General features: G+C 34.7%; 1 protein-coding gene across 1 annotated transcript in view; it reads right to left on the bottom strand.

Moving 5' to 3' along the window:
- Positions 1 to 24527, bottom strand: part of CNTN5 (contactin 5) — a 497758-nt gene that overhangs the window by 75074 nt on the left and 398157 nt on the right. The window contains exon 15 of the mRNA XM_041729931.1: positions 10488 to 10646. Coding sequence (XP_041585865.1) covers positions 10488 to 10646 — 159 coding nt within the window. The remainder of the gene's footprint in view (positions 1 to 10487; positions 10647 to 24527) is intronic.

The raw sequence follows: 24527 nt of genomic DNA, 5'->3' as shown, positions 1-24527 counted from the left end.
CTTCTACTGGGTGTAGGATCTATTTGTTGTTTTTTCTCCAGCTGCTTTAGGTGTAAGGTGAGGTTTTGTATTTGAGTTCTTTCCAGTTTTTGAATGGATGCTTGTATTGCGATGTATTTCCCCCTCAGGACTGCTTTTGCTGCATCCCAAAGATTTTGAATGGTTGTATCTTCATTCTCATTAGTTTCCATGAATCTTTTTAATTCTTCCTTAATTTCCTGGTTGATCCTTTCATCTTTTAGCAGGATGGTCCTTAACCTCCATATGTCTGAAGTCCTTCCAAACTTCTTGTTGTGATTTAGTTTTAATTTCAAGGCATTATGGTCTGAGAATATGCAGGGGACGATCCCAATATTTGGTATCGGATAAGACCTTATTCGTGACCTGTTATGTGGTCTATTCTGGAGAAAGTTCCATGTGCACTTGAGAAGAATGTGTATTCAGTTGAGGTTGGATGTAAAGTTCTGTAAATATCTGTGAAATCCATCTGGGCCAGTGTATCATTTAAAGCTCTCGTTTCATTGGAGACGTTGTGCTTAGAAGACCTATCGAGTGTAGAAAGTGCTAGATTGAAGTCACCAAGTATAAGTGTATTATTATCTAAGTATGTCTTAACTTTGGTTATTAATTGATTGATGTATTTGGCAGCGCCCACATTCGGGGCATATATATTGATGATTGTTAAGTCTTCTTGTTGGATAGATCCTTTAAGTATGATATAGTGTCCCTCTTCATCTCTCACTACAGTCTTCGGGGTAAATTTTAGTTTATCTGATATAAGGATGGCTACCCCTGCTTTCTTTTGAGGACCACTTGAATGGTGAATGGTCCTCCAACCTTTTATTTTCAGGCTGTAGGTGTCCTTCTGTCTAAGATGAGTCTCTTGTAGACAGCAAATAGATCGGTCCTGCTTTTTATCCAGTCTGAAACCCTGCGCCTTTTGATGGGGTCATTAAGCCCGTTCACGTTCAGAGTTACTATTGAGAGATATGAGTTTAGTGTCATCATGGTATCTATTCAGTCCCTGTTTTTGTGGATTGTTCCACTGGACTTCTTCTTAAAGGGGAATTTTGAGAGTCCCCCTTAAAATTTCTTGCAGAGCTGGTTTGGAGGTCACATATTCTTTCAGTTCCTGCCTGTCTTGGAAGCTCTTTATCTCTCCTTCCATTGTGAATGAGAGCCTTGCTGGATAAAGTATTCTTGGTTGCTTGTTCTTCTCATTTAGGACCCTGAATATATCCTGCCAACCCTTTCTGGCCTGCCAGGTCTCTGTGGAGAGGTCTGCTGTTCCCCTAATATTCCTCCCTATAAAAGTTAGGGATTTCTTGTCTCTTGCTGCTTTAAGGATCTTCTTTTTATCTTTGGAATTTGCAAGCCTCACTATTAAGTGTCAAGGTATTTAGTGGTTTTTATTGATTTGGTGGGGGGGATCTCTCTATTTCCTGCATCTGAATGCCTGTTTCCCTTCCAAGATTAGGAAAGTTTTCAGCTATGATTTGTTCAAATACATATTCTGGCCCTCTGTCCCTTTTGGCGCCCTCGGGAACCCCAATTAAACGTAGGTTTTTCTTTGTCAGGCTGTGATTTATTTCCCTTAATCTATTCATGATCTTTTAATTGTTTGTCTTTTTTTTTCTCAGTTTACCTCTTTGCCATCAACTTGTGTTCTGTGTCACTCAGTTGTTCTTCCACCTCATTAACCCTCGTCTTAGGACTTCTAGTTTGGATTGCATCTCATTCGATTGATTTTTAATTTCTGATTGGATCTAAATTCTGCAGTCATGAAGTCTCTTGAGTCTTTTATGCTTTTTTCTAGAGCCACCAGTAGATTTATAATAGTGCTTCTGAATTGGCTTTCTGACATTGAATTTTAATCCAGATTTTGTAACTCTGTGGGAGAGAGGACTGTTTCTTATTCTTTCTTTTGAGGTGAGGTTTTCCTTCTAGTCATTTTGCTCAGTGCAGACGGGCCAAAAACAAGTTGTATTGGGAAAAGGAGAAAAAGAGAGAGAAAGAAGGAAAGAAAAGTGAAAAAGAAAAAAGGAAGAAAAAAGAAAAAAAAAGATACGAAAAAGAGAAAGAAAAAAAGTGTAGGGGAATCAAATAGAAATAAAAAATTAAACAACAACAACAACAACAAAAACCAGGGGGGAGTATCTTCTGATTCTGTGTACTTTTAAGTCCCTTGACTTCCCGTCGAACTGGTCCGTCCAGCTGGTCTTCTGGGGGAGGGGCCTGCTGTGCTGATTCTCAGGTGTTAGCACTTGGGGGAGCTGCTTTGCCCCTGCCTGGTGCAGGGCTCAGTGGGGGCTGTTCACCCCGTGAGGCCCCAGGAGGAACAACTGCAGTGGCGGGGCCAGCTCTGCAGCCCTGGAGTCAACCCCCGCAGTAGCTCCAGGGCTCTCCGTCTGCAGGGCCTGGAGGCTCTGGGCAGGGCCGCTGATCTGCTCAGCTGGGGCAGGAGCGTCCTTGCTGTCCTGGGCCCTCCCGGCCTCTGCCTGTCCCGGGGGGAGGCCGGATCCTGGGCTGTGTCCTGGCGCCCTGTGCTCCCGGGCCTGCGCTGTTGGATTCCCTCCCGCCCCGCAGCCCCCTCCGCGGAGCCGCCGCCCGAGCCCCTCCGAGCTGCTCCGGGTCCCGCTGTGCGCGCTGCAGCCCTTAGGGAGCTCGGGGGCTCTCCCGGGGCGCAGGTGCCTGTTAGTGTCCCCGGGAGCCCGAGGGCATCCCCGCCCTCCTGGGTCCTGCTCTAACTCCCTGCGGGCCCCTTTCCGCGGGGAAGGTCGGTGCAGCTCCTGCTTCTCCGGGACGGGGCTCTCCTGTCCTGGGGACACTCGCCCCGGCCTCAGCCCGGCTCCTCGCGGGGCCCCTCCCCCTTGGAGGCCTTTTGTGTCTTTATTTCTTTTTCCCCGTCTTCCTACCTGATAGAAGCGCGAACTCTTCTCACTGTAGCATTCCAGCTGGTCTCTCTTTAAATCTCAGGCCGAATTCGTAGATTTTCAGGGTGATTTGAAGGTTATCTAGGTAATTCGGTGGGGACAGGGGACTTGGGGACCCTACTCTTCAGCCGTCTTGCCCCTCCCTTCCTCTGTCCAATTTTAAATCAGATCTTTTTTAGTTTTTTATTTACATTTTTTTTATTTGTTTGTGTGTGTGTGTGTGTGTGTGTGTGTTTTGTTTGTTTTTTTGTTTTTGTTTTTTTGTTTTTTGGTGTTGAGTTCTTTATATATTTTGTATATTGACTGCTTTCCAGATATATCATTTACAAATATCCTCTACAACTTATTAGGTTGTTTTTTATTTTGTTTTATTTTGTTAATGTTTCCTTCACTGTGAAAAAGCCTTTTATTTTGGTCTAATCCCAACAGTTTAATTTTGCTATTGTTCCTCTTGTCTTAGGAAACATATTTAGAAAAATGTTGCTGTGGCTGATGTCAAAGGAATTAATTGCTCCTTATGTTTTCTTTTAGGAATTTTATGGCTTCAGGTCTCACATTTAGGTCTTTAATCCATTTTGAGTTTATTTTTGTGTATGATGTAAGAAAGTGGTCCAGTTTTATTCTTTTGCATGTAGCTGCCTAGTTTTCTGGCACCACTTATTGAAGAGACTGTCTTTTCCCATATATATATATATATATATATATATATATATATATATATATATATATGTACTTGCCTCCTTTGTTGTAGATTAATTGACTACATATGTGTGGGTTTATATGGGGCCTTTGTATTCTGTTTGATTGATCTGTGTGTTTATTTATGTGCCAGTACCATACTGTTTTTATTACTATAGCTATGTAGTGTATCTTGAAATCTGGGAATGTGATATTTCCAGCTTTGTTCTTTTTTCTCAAGATTATTTTGGGATTTTCAGGATCTTTTCTCAATACTTAAAAACTTAGTATTATTTGTTATATTTCTGTGAAAAATGCTACAGGTATTTTGATAAGGATTACTGTGGATAATCTCTGGATTGCTTTGGATACTATGGATATTTGAACAATATTTGTTATTCCAGTCCATGAGCATGAAATATCTTTTCATTTATTTGTGTTGATTTTAATTTCTTTCATCAGTGTTTTATAGTTTTCAAAGTATAGGTCTTTCACCTCCTTGGATAACCTTATTCCTAGGTGTTTTATTATTTTTGGTGTAGCTATAAATGGAACTGTTTTCTTAATTTCTTTTTCTGCTACTTCATTACTATAATACAGAAATGCAACAGATTTCTGTATATTAATTTTGTATCTCGTGACGTCACTGAATTAATTTGAGTTCTAAATTTATTTTTATAGAGTCCTTTGGGTTTTTTTCTATATAGTATCATGTCATCTGCAAATAGTGAGTTTTACTTCTTTCTTAACAATTTGATTGCCTGTTATTAATTTTTCTTGTCTGATTGCTATGGCTAGGAATTCCAGTATTATGATAAATAAAAGTGGTGAAAGTGGACATCTTTGTCTTGTTCGTGATCTTAGATGAGAGACTCTGAGTTTTCATCACTAAGTATGATGTTAGCTGTGAGTTTTTCATACATGGGCTTTATTATTTTGAGATGTATTCTTTCTATACCTACTTTGCTGTGTTTTTATCACAAATGGATGTTATACTTTGTCAAATGCTTTTTCTGCATCTATTGAGATAATAGGATTTTTATACTTTCACTTGATATATATATCAATGATATATTGAATATATATATATATTGAATATATATATATATATATATTGAATATATATATCAATGATATATATATCATAGTGCTTGATTTGCAAATATGAACTACTTTGCTTCCCTAGAATAAACTCCACTTCATCCTGGTGAATGACTTCCTGTTCTGTTTTGAACTCATTCTGGTGAAAGCTTAGTTATTATTTTACTAAAACTACTATTGTCAAAGTAACCAATGATCTCTATGTTGCTAAGATCAAGGATTAATTCTTAATCCTCATTATACTCCATATGTCAGTAGCATTTGGCATAGTTAATTACTTCTTTTTCCATGATGATTTTTTTTTCTTTTTTCTTCCAGGATATTACATTATCTTGGTTTTCTTTTTTAACTGAATGACTAGTTTTCCACTGTATCCTTTGCTTTTTTTCCTCTTCTCCACAATTTCTTACTACTGAAATGCTCTAGGGCTCAATTTTCATACTCTTCTCTATTTTGTGTTCATATCCTTGGAGATGACATGCAGTTTTATGATTTTTTTTTTATTTATTTATGATAGTCACAGAGAGAGAGAGAGAGAGAGAGGCAGAGACACAGGCAGAGGGAGAAGCAGGCTCCATGCACCGGAAGCCCAACGTGGGATTCGATCCCGGGTCTCCAGGATGACGCCCTGGGCCAAAGGCAGGCGCCAAACTGCTGCGCCACCCAGGGATCCCCCCGTTTTATGATTTTAAGTGAAATTTATTCCAGTAACATTCCAATTTACAACTCTATTCTAAACCTCTCTCTTAAACTCTATCTTCATATATGCTATTGCCTATCTGTTGTCCTTAGGGTCCCCATCTCCAAATATTCACACTAGGAGTTAGGGTTTCATCATATAAACTCTGGAGGGGGGCACAATTCAGTCCATATCAGGCAGGTTGCAATTTTAAATAAAATGGTCAGGATAAGTCTCATTAAGGAGGGTCATTTGAGTGGGGTTTTAAAGGAGATGTGTATTTAGTTATGCCAATAAGAGGAACCATGCCAGATAAGAGGAACAACTAGTGCAAATTAGAAACATTATATGTAGGAGCATTAGAAGATCAGTGAATCAGGAGCAAAGTAAGCATTAGTTAGAATGGTAGAAGATGAGTTTGGATAGAGATTGATAGGATAAGCCATATAGGACTTGGGCTTTCATCCTGAGAGAAATGGAGAGACACTGGAAGATTGATGTTATGTTTTATCTTTTAATGCGTTAGTTCAAACTATGTTGAAAATAGGAAGTAATTAACATTTAATGAGGTAATAGGGGTGGGGCTCTTCTATGATAAGAATTAATATTCTTATAGGAAAGGATACCAGAGCATTCACTTGTTATTTCTCCCATGTGAGGACATAGTGAGAAGGCTGCTGCTACAAGCCAGGAGAAGAGTTCTCACCAGAAATTAAATCAAATTGGCTGTCACCTAGATCTTAGAATCCCAGCCTTTAGAACTATGAGAAGAATTTCTCTTATTTAAGCCACCAAATTTATAGTATTTTGTAATGGCAGTCTGAGCAGACTAATACACTGCCCCTACCATAATACTTTTGAATCTCCTTACAGTATTTCTTTAATCTTTCATTCAGTAACTTCTAAGATACTATATAATTTGTTTGTTTATTATGTTATCTGTTTATTGTTTGTCCTCACCATGGAACATGATCTCCAGAGGGGTAGAGATTTTTATTTTGATTTGTTTACTCATATATCCTAAATGCCTGGAATACTACCTGGAAAGTGTTCAACAAATTTATATTGAATGAATGAAAAAGGAGTTCAAATTGTCAGGTATGATAAAAATTGGTACAGTTAATTTCTGTTTTAAATGTGAAGTAATTATTTCAGGCTTTACATTAAAAAAGAAAATATGAAATAAAAAATTCTTCCTCCCAAAGATACATGCATTTATATCTTCTTATCAATAACTATAGGTTTTAAAGGCTTTGTCCCTCACCCTATATCCTCTCCCCATCCTAAATCTAATATCTCTTTGAAAATAAAAACATTTATAAAGTCTAAGTTCCTTGCTACTTGTATGCACTATAAAACAATTATAAAATGTATATGTTGAAGGTATTAATATTTTTGACTAAATGACATTCAGTATGAGATAAATTAAAAACAAATTTGTTAAAATAAAATTGAGATTTGATTTCAAATGCAATATCAGGGAGGTTAAAGACAGTTGAGATTGTATACTAAAATAATTATTTTAAAAGTCTTGGAGGTATCTTTTTATAAGGATCTGTTTTTCTGGAAGTATGGAGACAAGTTAGTTTCAAAGAAAACATTCAGCTTCAGTGAAACATCCCATAACTAAAAATAGTGGAGGATACCATATTTATTCAGGGAGAGAACCCTGTTAGACTGCCTTTCCTTGTAGAAGAATGGCAACCTAGAATTTAATTAAATAGTTAAACGTACCAAAGAAGCCTATCTTGTTGACAAATTTAATCAACCAATCAATCAATGGAAAATATATCCACAGATAGAAATATATCCACTGAAAGAATAGTTAAAAAGCATGTTTGAATTAAGTAAACAATGACCAATTAATTCTATGATTATAGGTGATTGGTTATTCTTAAATAGACACAATAAAATACCAAGTCAGTTAATAATTCAATAATAATGATAAATAAAGTCAGATTTCCAAATCAAAAGCAATTTGAACAGAAAAGGGATCTGCTAGTGAAATTATCTACTTCTTATGGCTATTTTCATACTTACTTTCTTCAAAATGAATAATTTAGTCACATTCTTAGTCACCCAATCTTAATCTGATTTTTGAATGGGCAATACTGATAAGTTAATTCCATGTTTCATCAGCTAGAAGGTCCAGATGTAACTCATTATCTTATTTGTCAAAAATAAGTAGTTCACTAATTTTTTTTGTAATTATGGTTGTATATAAAGGAATCTTAAGTAATTTTTAAATACTATGAATTGCATTAACTTTATCACAGAGTCCAAACCTCAAACTATTTTTTTCCTTCTAACAGATATTTCTTCATTAGAGTTTATCTCTATTGAAATTTATTTTGATGAAGAACAACTATGAAAACAAAAGACCCACTGCTCCAAGGAAGCTGTTGTGGCTCTAGAGGGACTTCTTTACCTATCACAGGCATGAAAAAAGTAGTGGTCAGATTTAGCTAGGGACTAAAACCATTGAAAACTATTACTTTAGAGCAGGCAAAAGTTGAGTACTGCTCCTTGGCATGCTTGCTTAGAGGATGGCATGCTTGACTTTGAGAAGTGAGTGACCTCATTAGATACTATGAAGGGCAAATAAAATTGATCACCTGCAGAAATATATTTTTGAGAAATATATATTTTCTTATTAATACAATAAAGCATAGATTTCTTAATAAGTAACTGCTGATCTAAATTTTAAAAAGAACCCTTAATTTAAAAATATTCCAGCCTTCAAATTATTTTAGAAAGATGAGAATGCAACTTTATAGTAGGGACTTCAAAAACAAATAAATCCCCAAATTAACATTAGTCTAAATGCCAAGACCTACACACACACACACACACACACACACAAACACAATCTCTTTCATTTTTTCTTGTGCCAAAAATCTACACATATATATGTGTATACACACACACACATACATATTTATATTTCTATCAAACAACAAAAAGTAGAAATAGGTGAACCAAGATATGTGAGAAATCAAGATATGATAGTAACTAGGAACCTATGGTTGTAATAGGAAGAAGATTAGATGTACTGGATTGCCATAACATCTGTTAAGATAGGAAGGATAAGAACATGTGGATGGAATGAATGAGGAAACATATATATGTATTGCAATGTGCCCACAAGGAAAATGTCCCAAGAAGTAAGGGAAGTGTGGCAAAGTGGGCATATAGCATATCTGTGAGTGCACAACACCAGATATAAGATGAACCCATTTTCTGGCTGCAAAGCAAAAGGTTTAGGCTGTCACACAAATGAAAAGATAAAAGCACCGGGGCAAAGGTTAGAAGTATTCTTGAATAAACCTGTTTATGTGGCTTGACTTTATGATCTTTCCAGAATTATCTATTGAATGTAGAGATCCCCCAATTTCTTGGATCTACAGAGGTATCACAGGATTAGTGTGGAGCCAGAAATGAGGCTAATACACACAATTATATGTATTACAAATTAATATCTATATACATAGAGTACACTATGTTGATAATCAAAATCAATTCTATAAATTAATATAGGAACCTAATACTTAAAAAAGTGAATTGTATTTTGTATGCAAATATAATTCCTCTCTCCCAAATTGTAAAATTTTACGCAAAACAAATTTTCTGTTTAAATAATTTATTATTTAAGCAGCAAAATGGACCACTCCACTTCTATAGCATTATGGTTAATTGAGTTTCATGGTTATTGCATTCGGTATTGCATACTGATTTATATTTCACTTATAAACAAATAAATCAATTTTATACTTAGAAAATAAAATTACAAATTCTTACTCAGAATGGACAACTGTTTCTGAAGATTACATTTTATAGATATTGCATACTTTTAAAAACCAACATGCTACATAAGTGTCTAATAACCATCAAGTGATCATAACTTCACATATTCCTATAGACAGCTACACGTGGAGAAATGAGAATTTGGTTACAACATGGAAAGCAAACTCTCAGGGAAGAAAATGAATTTAAGAATAGTGCGACTATTACACAAATGTCTTACAAGTAGACATTAAAATTCTGCCTTGTTTTAAACAATGTAACTTATGTTAGATTATCTTTTTCTAAGTAAAAAGATGTGTGACTATAAAGAGGTAGCACAAGGATCTGGAGTAATGAAAAAGTTCTGTACCCAATTTTCTTGGTGGTTACTTGAGGCTACACAACAAAATCTATAAAATTTTTATGGAACCACACATTAAAAATTGTATATAAAAATTTGTGAAATCTGAATATAGTATATAGTATATAGATCAGTTAATAGCATTTTATCAATGTCAATTTTCTGATTTGATAATTGTACCATGGTTATGTAAAATATTATCATTAGGGAGAGCTGAGGAATGGGTCCATAGAAAATCTTTGTACTATTTTGGCAACTTTCACATTGAGCCTAAAATTATTTCAATAAACAAATATAAATGATGTGGTCCTCTCTTAGGAATTGAGAGAAGAAAGCAAGATAGCTTTTTCTTTTTCTTTTTTTTATTACAGAGCACCGGGGGGCAGCCCTGGTGGCGCAGATGTTTGGCTCCGCGTTTGGCCCAGGGCATGACCCTGGAGACCCAGGATCGAGTCCCGCGTCGGGCTCCCTGCATGGGTCCTGCTTCTCCCTCTGCCTGTGTCTCTGCCTCTCTCTCTCTCTCTCTCTCTCTCTGTGTATTGCTCATAGATGAAAAAAAAAAAAAAGATAAATAAACAGAGTCATGACATGTCGTGACTTCCAAAAAAAAAAGAGCACCTGGATGTGTTGGGGTGGGGCCCGGGGCAGGGGGCAGCGTGTGATAAAGAGAGAGAATCTTAAGCAGTCTCCTTGCCCAGCACAGAGCCACCTATTACAACTCTGAGATCATGACTTGAGCCTGAAATCAAGAGTTGGACACTGAACTGCTTGAGCCACCCAGGCACCTGGAAAGCAAGATAGCTTTATAGAAAGAGGCAAACAATGGTTAATATTGTAATTAATAACAAAATTTCCAGAATTCAAAATGATCCCACTAAGACTGCTAGCAAATATAGCTCATGACAGAAGAAGCTATTCTGGTTGCCTCTGATGTTGCGTTAGAGCCTCTTACTTGTTTTTACTGTTTGCCAGCCCAGGGAGAATGGGCTGCGAGCCTGCAGGTTGTAGGAGGAGATTGGGCTGTGGTTGTCAGCTGCAGGACTCCAGGAGAGTGTGGCTGTGCTTTCGGTGATTTCCTCAACAATCACTACCCCTGGTGGGCCTGGGGGACCTATAGGCAAAAGGGAATGAATAAAGTTAAATACAAGCCATGATGAAGAGCTATGAGAAATTGTATTTCCAATAAAGATCCAATCAAACTATCTAACTGTCTAAATGAAATACATATTTAGTAATGAAAATTGACAGTAGAGAGATGGGATCCAAAGTGGGTACCATGATTTCTGCTGGGAACTTAATTATAGATTTGATTTTTTTCCTAACACTTTGCTTGGAGGCAACTACCAATTACCATTATATTTTATAGGAAAAGAAAAAAATTATAAATACACACAAGAATATGAATGTCAATATTAACTATGACTATGGACATCAACCACAGCTTAAAGAAGCTATATACACAGCTTATAGAGAGTGATTGGCAATGGTATCAGTAACAAAAAAGATCCCATAGTTAACAAAATATTATAGGTGTATGGGCCTAATTTTTAGGTTCAAGAAACCTGCAAGTGTACAAATACTGTGATGCGACTATGAAGTAGCTTAAATTTTAACAGGGGAAATATCAAGAGCTCTGAAATAATGATAGTTCAGGCCAAAGGGTATATTTTAGAAGTAAGGCATGGACATATTTTGTGGGGATTTAAAAGGAAGGTGTGATTTTGATGGATGATGATGATAATGATGATGATAATGGTGATGATTTGTGATGGGGATGGGAGAGTAGTTCATCAGAGAAGATTATTTTCCTTATGCTCATGAAAAATTGGTATAGAATAGTGATAATCAATCTATGAGCATGTAGACTCTACCTTCAAGAAACAACTGTGGTCTGATGGAGAAATATACCTTTGTATTATCACTTCTTAAGGTAGTGATATCTAATAGCATTTAAAAATATGTAGAGTGTTTACATTTTAGTGGTTGGAAAGCATGCCGATTTTCTTATTGACATGCTTCTGTTCTTTAATATGGACAATTCAGGCTGCAAGGATTCTTTTATTTTCAATGACAGCAAACAAAAAAACCTTTTAAGTATTTTGGGTTATTTTCTGAATTAGTCCTACCAGTACCATTCTGGCTTCATTTGACTCCCTAGTCCACCTTAATGCCATTGTCATTCACACTATTTGCATCTTTGGTGACAAACTAAACCACATTTATAAGTTCTCAAATCTGAATGGACTAAGTTAACTACTTACTTTCTCTGGCTCTGGTCTTGGCTTTCTAGTCTAACCTTGCTGAGTCAGATTTGATTACAAAGTCTGATCAGGAGGGGCTGAGCTAGACTATAAGTAGCTAAGAAATGGTGGAGTGCTGGAGAAATGGAGGCAGTTAGTAAAGACCTCTTGGGTAGACAATTTCAAGAGGGAAGGAACAAGGAGATGGTAAAAGCATTTTAAAAGCTTCATGAAGCAAATGACATTTTTAGGAAATGAGAACTGAGCATTTTAATCAACTAAGTCCATTCAGATATAAGAATTTTTAAATTTGGTTTGGCTTATCATCAAAGATGCCAATAGTGTGAATGGCCATGGTGTCAAGATTGCCTAAGGAGTCAAGTAAAACCAGAAAGGTGTTAATACACTAGAATAAAAGAAAGGAATCAGGAAAGCATGATGGAAGACATAAGAAATGGAACTTTTGAAGAGAAAATTGCAGAGTTTGTGATTTAGGTGTAGGGTACTTTTGAATGAGACTTTGTGCTTATTTGGAGTGAAGTGGGGAATATATTAGGGTTGACAAGGTCAAGGATTTATGGAAGAATATGTTTGATGTGTCATCAGTGTGAATATTCAAAGCATTAAAACAGTGGCTAAGGATGAGCTGAGGTAAATAAGTGAGATCCGGGTGCTGAAGATGTCTAACAAGTTGTTAGACTGTGGAGGCATAAATTTAAAGAGAAACTATAATGATGATAACATAAATAATGATGAGAATATTAACTGTAATTACTGATAGCTACCATATCCTCACTTTACTAAATTAAGGCTTTGTATTACATATTTTGCAAACATTAAGACATAAAAGACATAAAAGAAATAGAAGAAGACATAAAAGAAATAGAAGAAGACATAAAAGAAATCTCAGAGATTGGTTAGTCAGTAAATAATAAATACATTTCTTAGTCAATAACTTTATTATATGTTAGGTATTATGGAGACAGTAGGTATCAGAGAATCCATTCTTATGAGGAGATATATTTTTGCTCAAGTCATTCTGTTGGTGAATGGCAGCTAATATTTGAATTTGGATCTGGTTATAAAACCTGATTTGTCCAAAGAAGCAAGAAGTACACAGATCTGTCCTGCTTTCACTGCTAATCTAGAAAGTAGTTTTAAATAAAGAAATGAAAGAAAAAGTATGTGTTAAGGAAAGGCATGATCCAATTATGTGGTAGAGACAAAGATGGCATTTGAGGGAAGCAGTTAGGACTTTGTGGCAGCCTGTGTGTAAGGTAGACACCATTACTCTTTCCTCCCTGTACTTGCAGGCCATTACCTCATTGATAGGTGGAGCCTGTTCTTTCACTTCCTTGTATGTGGGCTGGCTTGTCACTATCTGACTCAAAAGACAATGGTAGAGGTGACACTGCATGACTTTTGAGGAGAGGTTATAAGAAGCTTTGTGGCTATCAATCCAGGCCTCTTGAATGCTTATCAATACTTATGTCTCCTTAGAGATCTAATTAACCTAAGGCTACCATTCTGTAAGAAAGTCCAAGCTATCATTTTGGAGAACCTTGTGGAGAAAGCTTAATCCAACTTGCTCTCAGCTATTCCAGGCGTCCCAGCCTACACATGCACCAAACATGTGACTGATGAAGCCTTCAAATAACCCCACCTCCAACCACCATGGGATTCATATGCATGAGAGATCAACAGATAACTGGAACAGACTTCAAAACAGTTTGATTTGAAAGTTTGTTCATAGATTGAGAATTGGTCAGGAGGATCTTCAAAATGCTATGAAAAAAAAACATTTTTTTCATAAAATAAAAATTTTGCTAATGCTTTCCAATAGGAATAGTTACCAACATAATTCATTTATTAAGCTCTTTTATATTGTTCCTTTTGTTCTGTTCCATTCCATCTCTTCCTTTTATTCACCTCTTCGAAAAGTATTAACAACCAACTCTGTGTGAGATATGATAGAAAATATTGTGGGAAATAACTCTTTGTTAACTTAAAATAATTTGCCTTTCTGAGTATTAATGGTCTACAAAATGTTTAAATTAGTTTTCTTAAATAAAGGTGTATTTCTTTTAATAATAGGTAATTACTACTCTAAAAAGTTTTTAAAAACTTTAGCTAGAACAAAAAGGAATTTACAACATAATTAATAAATTCCCAAGTATTTTTCTCTGTATGTGGCTATTTTCTCAAGTCTAGTCCTTAGCAAAATAATAAGTGAGAGTAAATAAGATTTATGTACCCAGGACACTGACTATGGCTGTGCAATTATTTATAATTATAAACCATTGTAAATAAGTAATTGTCCAGGTTTAAATAATAAAATTTTATGATAAAATATTAGCCAGCCATTAAACTAATATTTAGGATTATTTGCTATGTGGGAAATGTTCACAATATAATAAGGGAAAAATTAAAAAGAAAAATTATGTAAATATAAATGTATAGTTATTTCCCAAATACATAAAGGAAAAGACCAGAAATAAATGCATTAAGGCATACATGGTAGTTAATATTGCTTGGAAATGACAATATAGATGATAAAAATTTTATTCTTGTTTATATTTTCCAATTCTGCATATTAAGGATCTAAAATTATTTTTTAAAGTCATTATTTTAAGGAAAACCTCCATATGGTATATATGTACTATTGTAAGTATATTCTATTTAACCAAACATTTACTGGAGGCCCATTATGTATAAAGCAATGTGTGAGTGGTGAGAGTTGAGTAGGGGAATGATTTATAGGAGAACAAAATAGGGTTCCAGCTCTAGATGTTATTAAAATCTTGTGATAGAGACAGATCTTTTACAACAAGCAAATTCGAGATAATGATAATGCTATGTTCAAGTGTTTGAGAAGTATATTTTACATCTCATTATAGCTCTTGTTATGTTGCCTATAATTATTTTTCTAAAATTTCCACTTGTCTGAATATCCAACATAGTACTTGGAATATATTAGGCCCTCAATAAATATTTGTAGAAGGAGACATGAGAAAGAAGGGAGAAGAAGGAAAAGAGAAGATAAGAAAGGACCGAGGAGTTGTTTTTAGTTTGGAATTTTGTGCAACAATTAACAAATATAAGAATGTTTTAAAATAAAGTAATTATCATATAAGACATGGTTCCAGTATAGTAGCTTCTTTTCTTGTTAAAATAAAATATATTTGAAAACATATATATTTGAGTTAACACCTTTTTTTTTCAGTCAAGTTGAGTAGGATGGTAATGAAATTGGCAAAATAGCTCCATGAATGAGGCAAATAAGTTTTTTTTTGTATGATTTAATAAATTATTAAATCCTATGGACAGATACTTTTCTAAATCTTTATAAATCTAAAGATTTTTATGAATATATTGTAAAAAGAGTCTGAAAAATTAATTACGCATTTTACCTTTTAAGGTAAATTAAGTATAATTTTAATAATACTTAATAAATCACATAATTATAGGTATAATTTTAATAATACTTAATAAATCACATAATTTTCACATAATAAAAGTGAAAATGAAATTTATGGTTGTTATATTAGTATTGGCTTGTTAATACTCTATTTATAAAGAAATATACATTTTCACACATTGTATACTGAATGCTGGCCATAATTAGCTTTCTGTTTATATTTAGGAGTGAATTACATTAATATTATATTAATATAATCAATACCTTTATTTTTAAGTCCTGTTAATGATGGACATATTTTTGCCATTTTTTGACTTTTTTTAAAAATCAAGAAGTAAATTATCTCTTTAAAGGCTATATCTAATTTACATTCGACATCTTTGAAAATAGATTAATAAGAAATAAATATCTCACAGATGACAAATATGTGATAGTAGCTAGTGTCTGAATATTATACAGATATCTCTCATTTAGCAGAAATCCATATTAACTTTATAGTTGCTGTAATGACTCAGTATCAGATGGGATGGAATCTGGAAAGTTCTCCTCACTCCACAACAGTGCTATTGTATAGAATCAGTAAAATACATATTTTATTTGAAAATAGGTGATTTAGAAAAATGGACATAATCTCTTCATTCCTTTTTGGTGAGGACTGCTGAGCAAATGACAAAGAACCATGCCCCGGACAGAAGCCATGTTCTTGTGAATTTAATTTATTCTCCATCAAGGGCCCCTAGAATTGCTATTAGATTGCTATCAGAGCAACTCACCTTTTTGAACTAATGTTCAGTTAGAAAATTTCTCTTGAGAAGACATTGACTTTTAAAGCTGAAAAGGATGGGATCCCTGGGTGGCACAGTGGTTTGGCGCCTGCCTTTGGCCCAGGGCGCGATCCTGGAGACCCGGGATCGAATCCACATCGGGCTCCCGGTGCATGGAGCCTGCTTCTCCCTCCGCCTGTGTCTCTGCCTCTCTCTCTCTCTGTGACTATCATAAATAAATAAAAATTTTAAAAAAAATAAATAAAGCTGAAAAGGAACCCTCTTGCCCTGTTGATGGGAGTATGAATTGGTACAGCCACTCTGGAAAACTATGTGGCAGTTCCTCAAAGAGTTAAAAACAGAGCTACCCTACGACCCAGCAATTGCACTACTGGGGATTTACCCAAAAGATACAGATGCAGTGAAAACCAGGACACCTGCACCCCAATGCTTATAGCAGCAATGTCCACAATAGCCAAACTGTAGAAGGAGCCTCGATGTCCTTTGACAGATGATAGATAAAGAAGATGTGGTCTATATATACAGTGGAATATTCCTCAGCCATTAGAAACGACAAATGCCCACCATTTGCTTCGACATGGATGGAACTAAAGGGTATGATGCTGAGTGAAATAAGTCAGTCAGAGAAGGACAATCGTCATATGGTTTCACTCATATGGGGAACATAAGAATAGTGAAAGTGATTGTAAGGGAAAAGAAGGGAACTGAGTGGGAAAAATTAGAGAAGGAGACAAAATATGAGAGACTCCTAACTCTGGGAAATGAACAAGGGGTAGTAGAAAGGGAGGTGGGTGGGGGGATGGGGTGACTGGGTGATGGGCACTGAGGGGGGCACTTGAGGGGATGAGCACTGGGTGTTATATGTTGGCAAATCGAACTCCAATAAAAAAAAATACAAAAAAAAAAAAAAAAAACCCTGAAAAGCAAATAAAGTAGATATCTCCTTGTGACCTCTAAAGCCGTTATTGTTAGGCTAAGGACATGAAACAAGGATCTAAGACTATATGTGATAGTTAAACAATGTTTTAGAGCCTTGAAATTTTTAAATGGACTGCAATTACCTAGTTCAATCATGTTACTTTTCAGATAAGAAAGGAGTATTTGAAACAGGAAAATCCCTAAAAAACAAAACAAAACAAAAACAAACAAAAACACCAAAGAGTCCTCCTGCTTTGGGGGGAAAAGTGTGAAAACAGAGTTCAGCTTTTAGTCTTGACAACCAATGAAATGATATCTCCTGTTTAAAGCAAATTTGACAAACTAATGTGGTAATAAATAGGAAAATTGTATACTGACTTTTTGTGAATCATTACCCATTCCCCTTATAGACAACAATTGGTAGAGGCAGCCAATTGTTGTTGTGTGATTGTCCAAGTCTTCTTGAAGAAAAATTCTTAAAAAGTCCTCCTAATACTGTAGCTGACTCCTCTTGCCAAGCAACTTTCCTGGCCCTTTCTCACTTAGATAACATCACTATTTCTGCCTGAATCTGACACCTATTGATTCAACAAATATCCCTATTGTTACATGTTATTTTTTACATTTTACATTTTACATTTTCAGAAGAGTCACAATGTTTTTACTTTATTTGATTTTTTTTCATACAGAGGTTTTAAGTGAAAAATTAAACTTGTTGGGATTTGAAACATCAAGCAGGTCTTTGCCTAACATTGTTTGTAAGGCAAACATTGTGAAAAAAAAAATGATACCAAATATGAAACCGTATCTTAAATTGGTTCTATTTTTTATTATTTATTGTTTAAATTCTTTTTTCTTAAGATTTTATTTTTATTTATTCATGAGAGACACAGAAAGAGAGAGGCAGAGATATAGGCAGAGGGAGAAGCAGGCTCCCTGAAGGGAGCCCAATGAGGGACTGGATCCCAGGATGCTGGGATGACGCCCTGAGCCAAAGGCAGACACTTAATGGCTGAGCCACCCAGGCGTGCCTGGTTTTATTTTTAATTCTATAAATATTGCTTGGGGACAAATGCCTCTTACTTCTAAATATATGTAGGATTATATTTCAGAAAGACAATCACTCATGGAAACAAAGTCCTGAACATGCCTTTCTAACCAAGTAAAGATGAGATTTAGCTACTGTCTAAAAGATGAGATGGAGAGAAATAAAATCTGTAGCTCAGGCCACAAAGAGTATTTTGAATTTTTTTAAAGATGTATTTATTTATTTTAGAGAGATTGGGGAGAGGCAGAGGGAATCTAAAGCAGACCCCCACTGAGCACAGATGATAATGTGGGGCTTGATCTCAGGACCCAGAGATCATGACTGGAGTCAAAATCAAGAGTCTGATGCTTAATTAACTGATCTACCCAGGTGCCCCTGGGGTATTTTCAATTTTTATAATGTAGTTTAATTACATGTAATGAACCATTCAGTACAAAGGACCATTTTGTATAGCCCCAATTTCAAAGCCCATATATAAGTGACAACAAAACTTTTTATTAAAAAGTAATAGTTAAATCCTCTTAACAAAATGGGTATAGAGGGAACATACTTCAACATAACAAAAGCAGTATCTGAAAACCCACAGCTAACACCATACTCAATGGTGAAAAGCAAAAGCTTTATCCCTAAGATTAGGAACAAGATAAGGATGTCCAGTCTCATCACTTTTATTCAACATAGTACTAAAAGTCCAAGCTGCAGCAATCAGACCACAAAAGAAATAAAATACATCATATTTGACAGGAAGAAATTAAACTACTTGTGGATGACATAATACTATTCATAAAACTCTAAAGATTCCACCAAAAACTATTAGAAGTAATAAATAAATTCAGTAAAGTTACAAGATACATAATTATACCCAGAAATCTGTTGAATTTCTATACACTAATAATGAAGTAGCAGAAAGAGAAAACAAGAAAACAATCATATGTACATTGCAGCCCTAGGAATAAAATACATAGGAATAAAGTTAACCAAGGAGATGAATGACCTATACTCTGAAAACTATAAGACATTGAAGAAAGAAATTGAAGGGGCAGCCCAGGTGGCTCAGTGGTCCCTGCATGGAGCCTGCTTCTCCCTCTGCCTAGTGTCTCTGCCTCTCTCTCTCTCCCTCTCTCTGTGTCTCTCATGAATAAATAAATAAAATCTTAAAAAAAAAAAGAAATTGAAGACAACAAAGATAGATGGAAAGATATGTCATGCTCATGGATTGAAAGAATGTTAAAATGTCCAAACTACTCAAAGCAATCTACATATTCAATATAATCTCTATCAAAATACCAATAGCATTTTTCACAGAACTGGAATGGATAATACTAAAATTTGTATAAAACCCTCAAAGACTTTAAATAGCAAAAGCAATCTTGAGAAAGAAGAACAAAGCTGGAGATATCTCATTCTTAGATTTTGATATACTACAATGCTGTAGTAATCAAAAGAGTATGGTATTGGCACAAAACCAGCTACATAGATCACTGAAAGAGAATAGGGAGTCCAGAAACAAACCCATGCCTATATGGCCAACTAATCCATAACAAGAATATACAATGGAGAAAAGACAGTCTTTTCAATAAATGGTATTGTGAAAACTGGACAACTGTATGAAAAATAATGAAACTGGTGTTCTCTTTTGCAGCATATATACTAAAACTAGAATGATACAGAAAAGATTAGCATTGCCCATATAATATATGGATTAACACACACACACACACACACACACACATATGAAACTACGCAACTTTCTTACACTATATACAAAAATAAACTCAAAATGAATTAAAGACCTCAATGTAAGACTTGAAACCGTAAAACTCCTGGAAGAAAACATAGGAAGTAATTTCTTTAATATCAACCATAGCAACGTGTTTCTAGGTATGTCTCCCAAGGCAAGGAAAAAAAGGAGACATCAAAATAAAAAAAAACTTTTGCACAGCAAAGGAAATTATCAGCAAGATAAAAAGGCAGCCTACTGCATGGGAGAAAATTCTTGCAAATTATATATTCAAAAAGGGATTAATATCCAAAATATATAAAGAACTTACACAATTCAAAACTCCCCGAATAATAATCTGATTAAAAATCAACTGAGGAAAAAAAAAAATTAAAAAAAAAAAAAATCAACTGAGGCCCTGAATAGACATTTTTCCAAGAAGACATACAAATAGCCAACAGACTCATGAAAAGAGGCTCACCATCACTAATCATCAGGGATGTGCAAATCACCTTACACTTATTAGAATGGCTAAAACCGAAAATATAAGAAAAAAGTGTTGGTGATGATGTTGATAAATAGGAACTCTCTTGCACTGTTAATGGGAATACAAATTGGTGCAGCCATTGTCGAAAACAGTATGGAGATTCCTCAAAAAATTAAAAATAGAAATACCATATGATCGTACAATTACACTGTTGGGTATTTACTCAAATAAAATGGTGACACTAGTTCAAAAGGATATCGTACCCTTATGTTTATTGCAGCATTATTTATAATAGCTAAGATATGGTTGTCAATAGATGAATGGATAAAGAATATGTGATACACACATAGGAATATTACTCAGCCATAAGAAAGATGAGATCTTGCCATTTGCTATAGTATGTATAGGCCTAGAAGGGTATTATGCTAAGTGAAATAAGTCAGACAGGGAAGTCAAGCACCTATATGTGGAATATAAAAACAAAAACAAATGAATAAACAAACAAAAAGGAGAATCAGCCCTATAAATACAGAGAACTGATGGTTGAAGGAGGTGGTGGGGGCATGGTCAAAACAGGTAAAGAAGAGTGGAGATACAGGCTTACAGTTATTGAATGAATAAATAATGGGTATAAAAGATATAGCATAGGAAATATAGTCATTGGTGTTGTAATAGTATTATGTAATGACAGCTGTAGCTATACTTCTGGTGACCATAACATAACATTTAAACTTATTGAATCAGTCTGTTTTACATCTGTAACTAACATAATATTGTATTTCAAGTATAGTCCATAAAAATAATTTTAAAAAATTAAAGTAATAGTCAATAATGTGAGTAGATTTTCTGTAGCACATAACACTTTCATATCTATTAATAACTGGTTGCTGAGGTTCTCATCTTTAGAATAATTATGAAGACTTATGGCATGCCTTATTTAGGAAGTATGATTTTATTGATAATAGATTTTTATACAGGAAAATGTGTCCTGACATGCTCTTGACATACTGGGTTGGCAACATCCAATGTCATATAGAATTGCATCTTTCTTTCTTTACTTTTTTCTCAGATACTTCCCTACTACAATTATGTTCTTCATGACATCTAGAGGGTATTCTTAGATTTCTTTAATATTTATTAACCTAATTTAAGTGACCCTTAACAGTAAGAACTGTTCTCAATCCTATGAGAATAACAAACTCTTTTTTTTTTATTGGGGTTGCATAAGGAAGGAAATGAGTGATAAACAGTTCTAATTTTTTTTCAAAAACAATTTTGTTTTCAATTAATTTGGTAAAACTCACCATTTCTATCATTATCATCTTTATTATAATTATTATTATCGTTATTATCTGTCATCTGTGTAACAGGTCCCTCAGCATGAAATTCTCTCTCCTCATTTTGAGCATTTAACATCTATTTAGACTTCAAATTTCAAATCTCTGCTTAACTTTTACTTTCTTTACTTGATAGCTACTAAATTTCAATTTCTGTAACCTAGAGCCTCAGAATTGCATTTCGTATAAAGTGTATAGGAAATTTTAATGCACCATATATTTCAAGAAAAACTGATCTAAAGAAAAGATATTTGTATAAACAGTCTGAAGAATCTTATTCCAGTTCTGAATCTTTATGTAAAAGTTCTGTATAGTTTCTGAAACTTGGGCAAATTTCTGAGCCTCATTAAGCCTCAATGTCTTTACACTTTACAAAAAGGATGGTAATATCAATCTTATTATTGTGAAAATTACATAGGGTAAATGTAAGTAAAAATTACTTTGTAAATAACTATACTTGCACTGGTTGGGCTTCTCAATCAAGCTCAATAGCTTGATAACTTTGACGACATCATATCTCACTGTTTAATTTTTTACCAATGAAAATCATAACCTATGCACCATATTTGGTTCTATCAAGATAAAAAGAAAGATATGAAAATATTTTGAAAAGAAAAAAAAATGTATTCTTATTGGAAAATTCATCAAGCAATATCTTCTGGTGAGCTTATAATGGAAAATGGGGGGAAAAATGCTGAGATATGACTCAATGCCTACCTACCAAGTAGAAGGCACTGTGCTAAATGTTATGTACTTTCTAATCCCTACAGAAAATCAGGTATTAATACCTCCTTTCCACAAATGAGACGACTGTGTCTCAGAAAGTTCAGGTGACTCATTCGAGGTCACACAACACCCTGATAATGGATCTGGGGTTCAATTCTGATTCTTAATTTCATATATATCAGATTTAACTCTGTCCTATTTATTACTACTCAACACTACTTCACATAATTCAGCACAGACATAGAAAATGTAAATTTTGGAGCATTAAAAATAATTATGAGCAGAGGCCATTTTTTTTGATTGAAAATGAAAATAGAGGTAGAAATGTGTGATAGAAATGAAGTGAATTTTGTGGCCCACTCCCTAACATTTATGCCACCTGTCACAATGTGGTGTAGGGAATTAGCCCCCATTCTATGGGTGGCCCTAATTAGTCTATGTCTATTTTTGCAATCTCACCTGCCCCTGTCATGATTGGTTCAGGAAGCTAGGTCTAAGCCAATCAGGTTATGGCAATCTTCTATTGGATGCCGATTCATGGTCTAGACTGGCAAAACCAGATGAAGGGATAGACACTTGTAGATATGTGCTAGTTTCCCCTGTTGTATGGCAATAATAAAGCACTTAGCTTATATTATTCTTGGCAGTCAACCTACAACCACAATGAGCTTTAGAGTAAGGCCAACATTGTAGAGATGGAATCATTCTGGGTCTTTGGAAAAAAACTTGAGACACTGGATCAATGAATTAAAAAATCTGCTTTAGCTGCCTTTCATGAAAGCCAATGTATTTCCTTATTGTTTCAGCCAATTTGAGTTAGTTTTATTATTTGCAACTTGCAGCATCCTAAGAGACAAAGAATAACTGAAACTCCCTTGGTTTGTGAAAGATTAACACTGGAATAACTCCTTACCTATGCAAATATTGGTTATATTAACATAAATAACCTGAAAAATATCAACAATATTTAATTATAAAAACAAAAAAAAAACAACAACAACAACAAAAAAACAAGGCAATTGGGAAAACTGACAGAACAGCTGGCCAACTAGATGCAAACAGCCAGATAGGTAAATACATAACACAATGGAATTATTAAAGTGATTTAAAAATTTACCTATAGGATAATGGAATGATCACTTTTGGATACAGACTTGGGGCTTATTAAAGATGTACTATTTTAGCCAATGTATTCCTAGGACAATAAAGTTCAACAGAGTATTGAAAATCAAATAATTTTAAGCAAACTTGAGAAACCTCACTTTATAAACCCATAATTAAATATTCTGTGTTTCTCAATACTACAGTGACTTTAAAAAAGGAAAATGAAAAGGAGAAGGCTGAAAGGTTTGGGGATGTTACCATGTTTGAACAAAACTGAAAAGCTAAACTTGACAGCTTTGAATAATGAAGGCTGACTGGGTAACACAAGACCTAGTTCTCATGCAGCCCTTGGCATTTTCCAGCCAAAATGACTTAGGAATGTACTTCATATCTCCATATCACAGAAAGTTCTTTAGATACTGAGGCTGGAAGGATTTTTTTTTTTTTTTTTTTTAGTGAAGACTCGGAGAAGACTGTTCCTCTGGGTTAGTACTTAAGATGGAAGAGATGATGTTATTATTATTATTATTATTATTATTATTATTATTATCATTATATAACAGCTTCAAAGAACTGTTTTATGATTGCGCTATAGGGAACTTCTGAAAACCCTATCTTACCATATCATTCCTATATAATTTTTTCTCCTATTTCATTGTCTGCTTATTGACATGTCATATGATATGGCAATATATCTAATATTAAATGTGAAAGATTATTGTTTATTCAATTACTACTCCATACACTGTCCATTCTTCTCTATTTATCTGATTTTAAAAATTTAATTATTTAAAGAAAAATAGTTATTCATTCATACATTTAATAATTTGCTTAACAATATTGAGGAAATATCTCTTGTGTGCCACACTCTAGGGAGAGTGGGAGAGTGATTACTTTCTAGGGAGGGGAAGAAGGCCACTGAACAAATGAATGAGATCATTTAGATAGTAATAAATGCAATGAGGAAAATAAAGTAGGCTGAAGATCAAATGGAAGAGAGATAGGAAACATTAGATAAGAAGTTGAAAAATAAATAAGAAGGAGCCAGCAGCCACATCATATTATGGGCACTTTCATCAGTGTTGATGAGTTTGGTGCATTGGTGGAACAGAAGATACTCTGATGTGGTTGAAGCAAAGTGAAGAAAGAAGATAGGGTAGCTGGTAATGTTGGAAAGATCTATAGGAGCCAGATAACAGAGGGATTTGA

The sequence above is a fragment of the Vulpes lagopus genome, chromosome 15, assembly GCF_018345385.1.
Source record: "Vulpes lagopus strain Blue_001 chromosome 15, ASM1834538v1, whole genome shotgun sequence".
NCBI classification, from domain to species: domain Eukaryota; kingdom Metazoa; phylum Chordata; class Mammalia; order Carnivora; family Canidae; genus Vulpes; species Vulpes lagopus.
The sequence above is the reverse complement of the archived record's forward strand: the minus strand, read 5'-3'. Positions and strand labels throughout refer to the sequence as shown.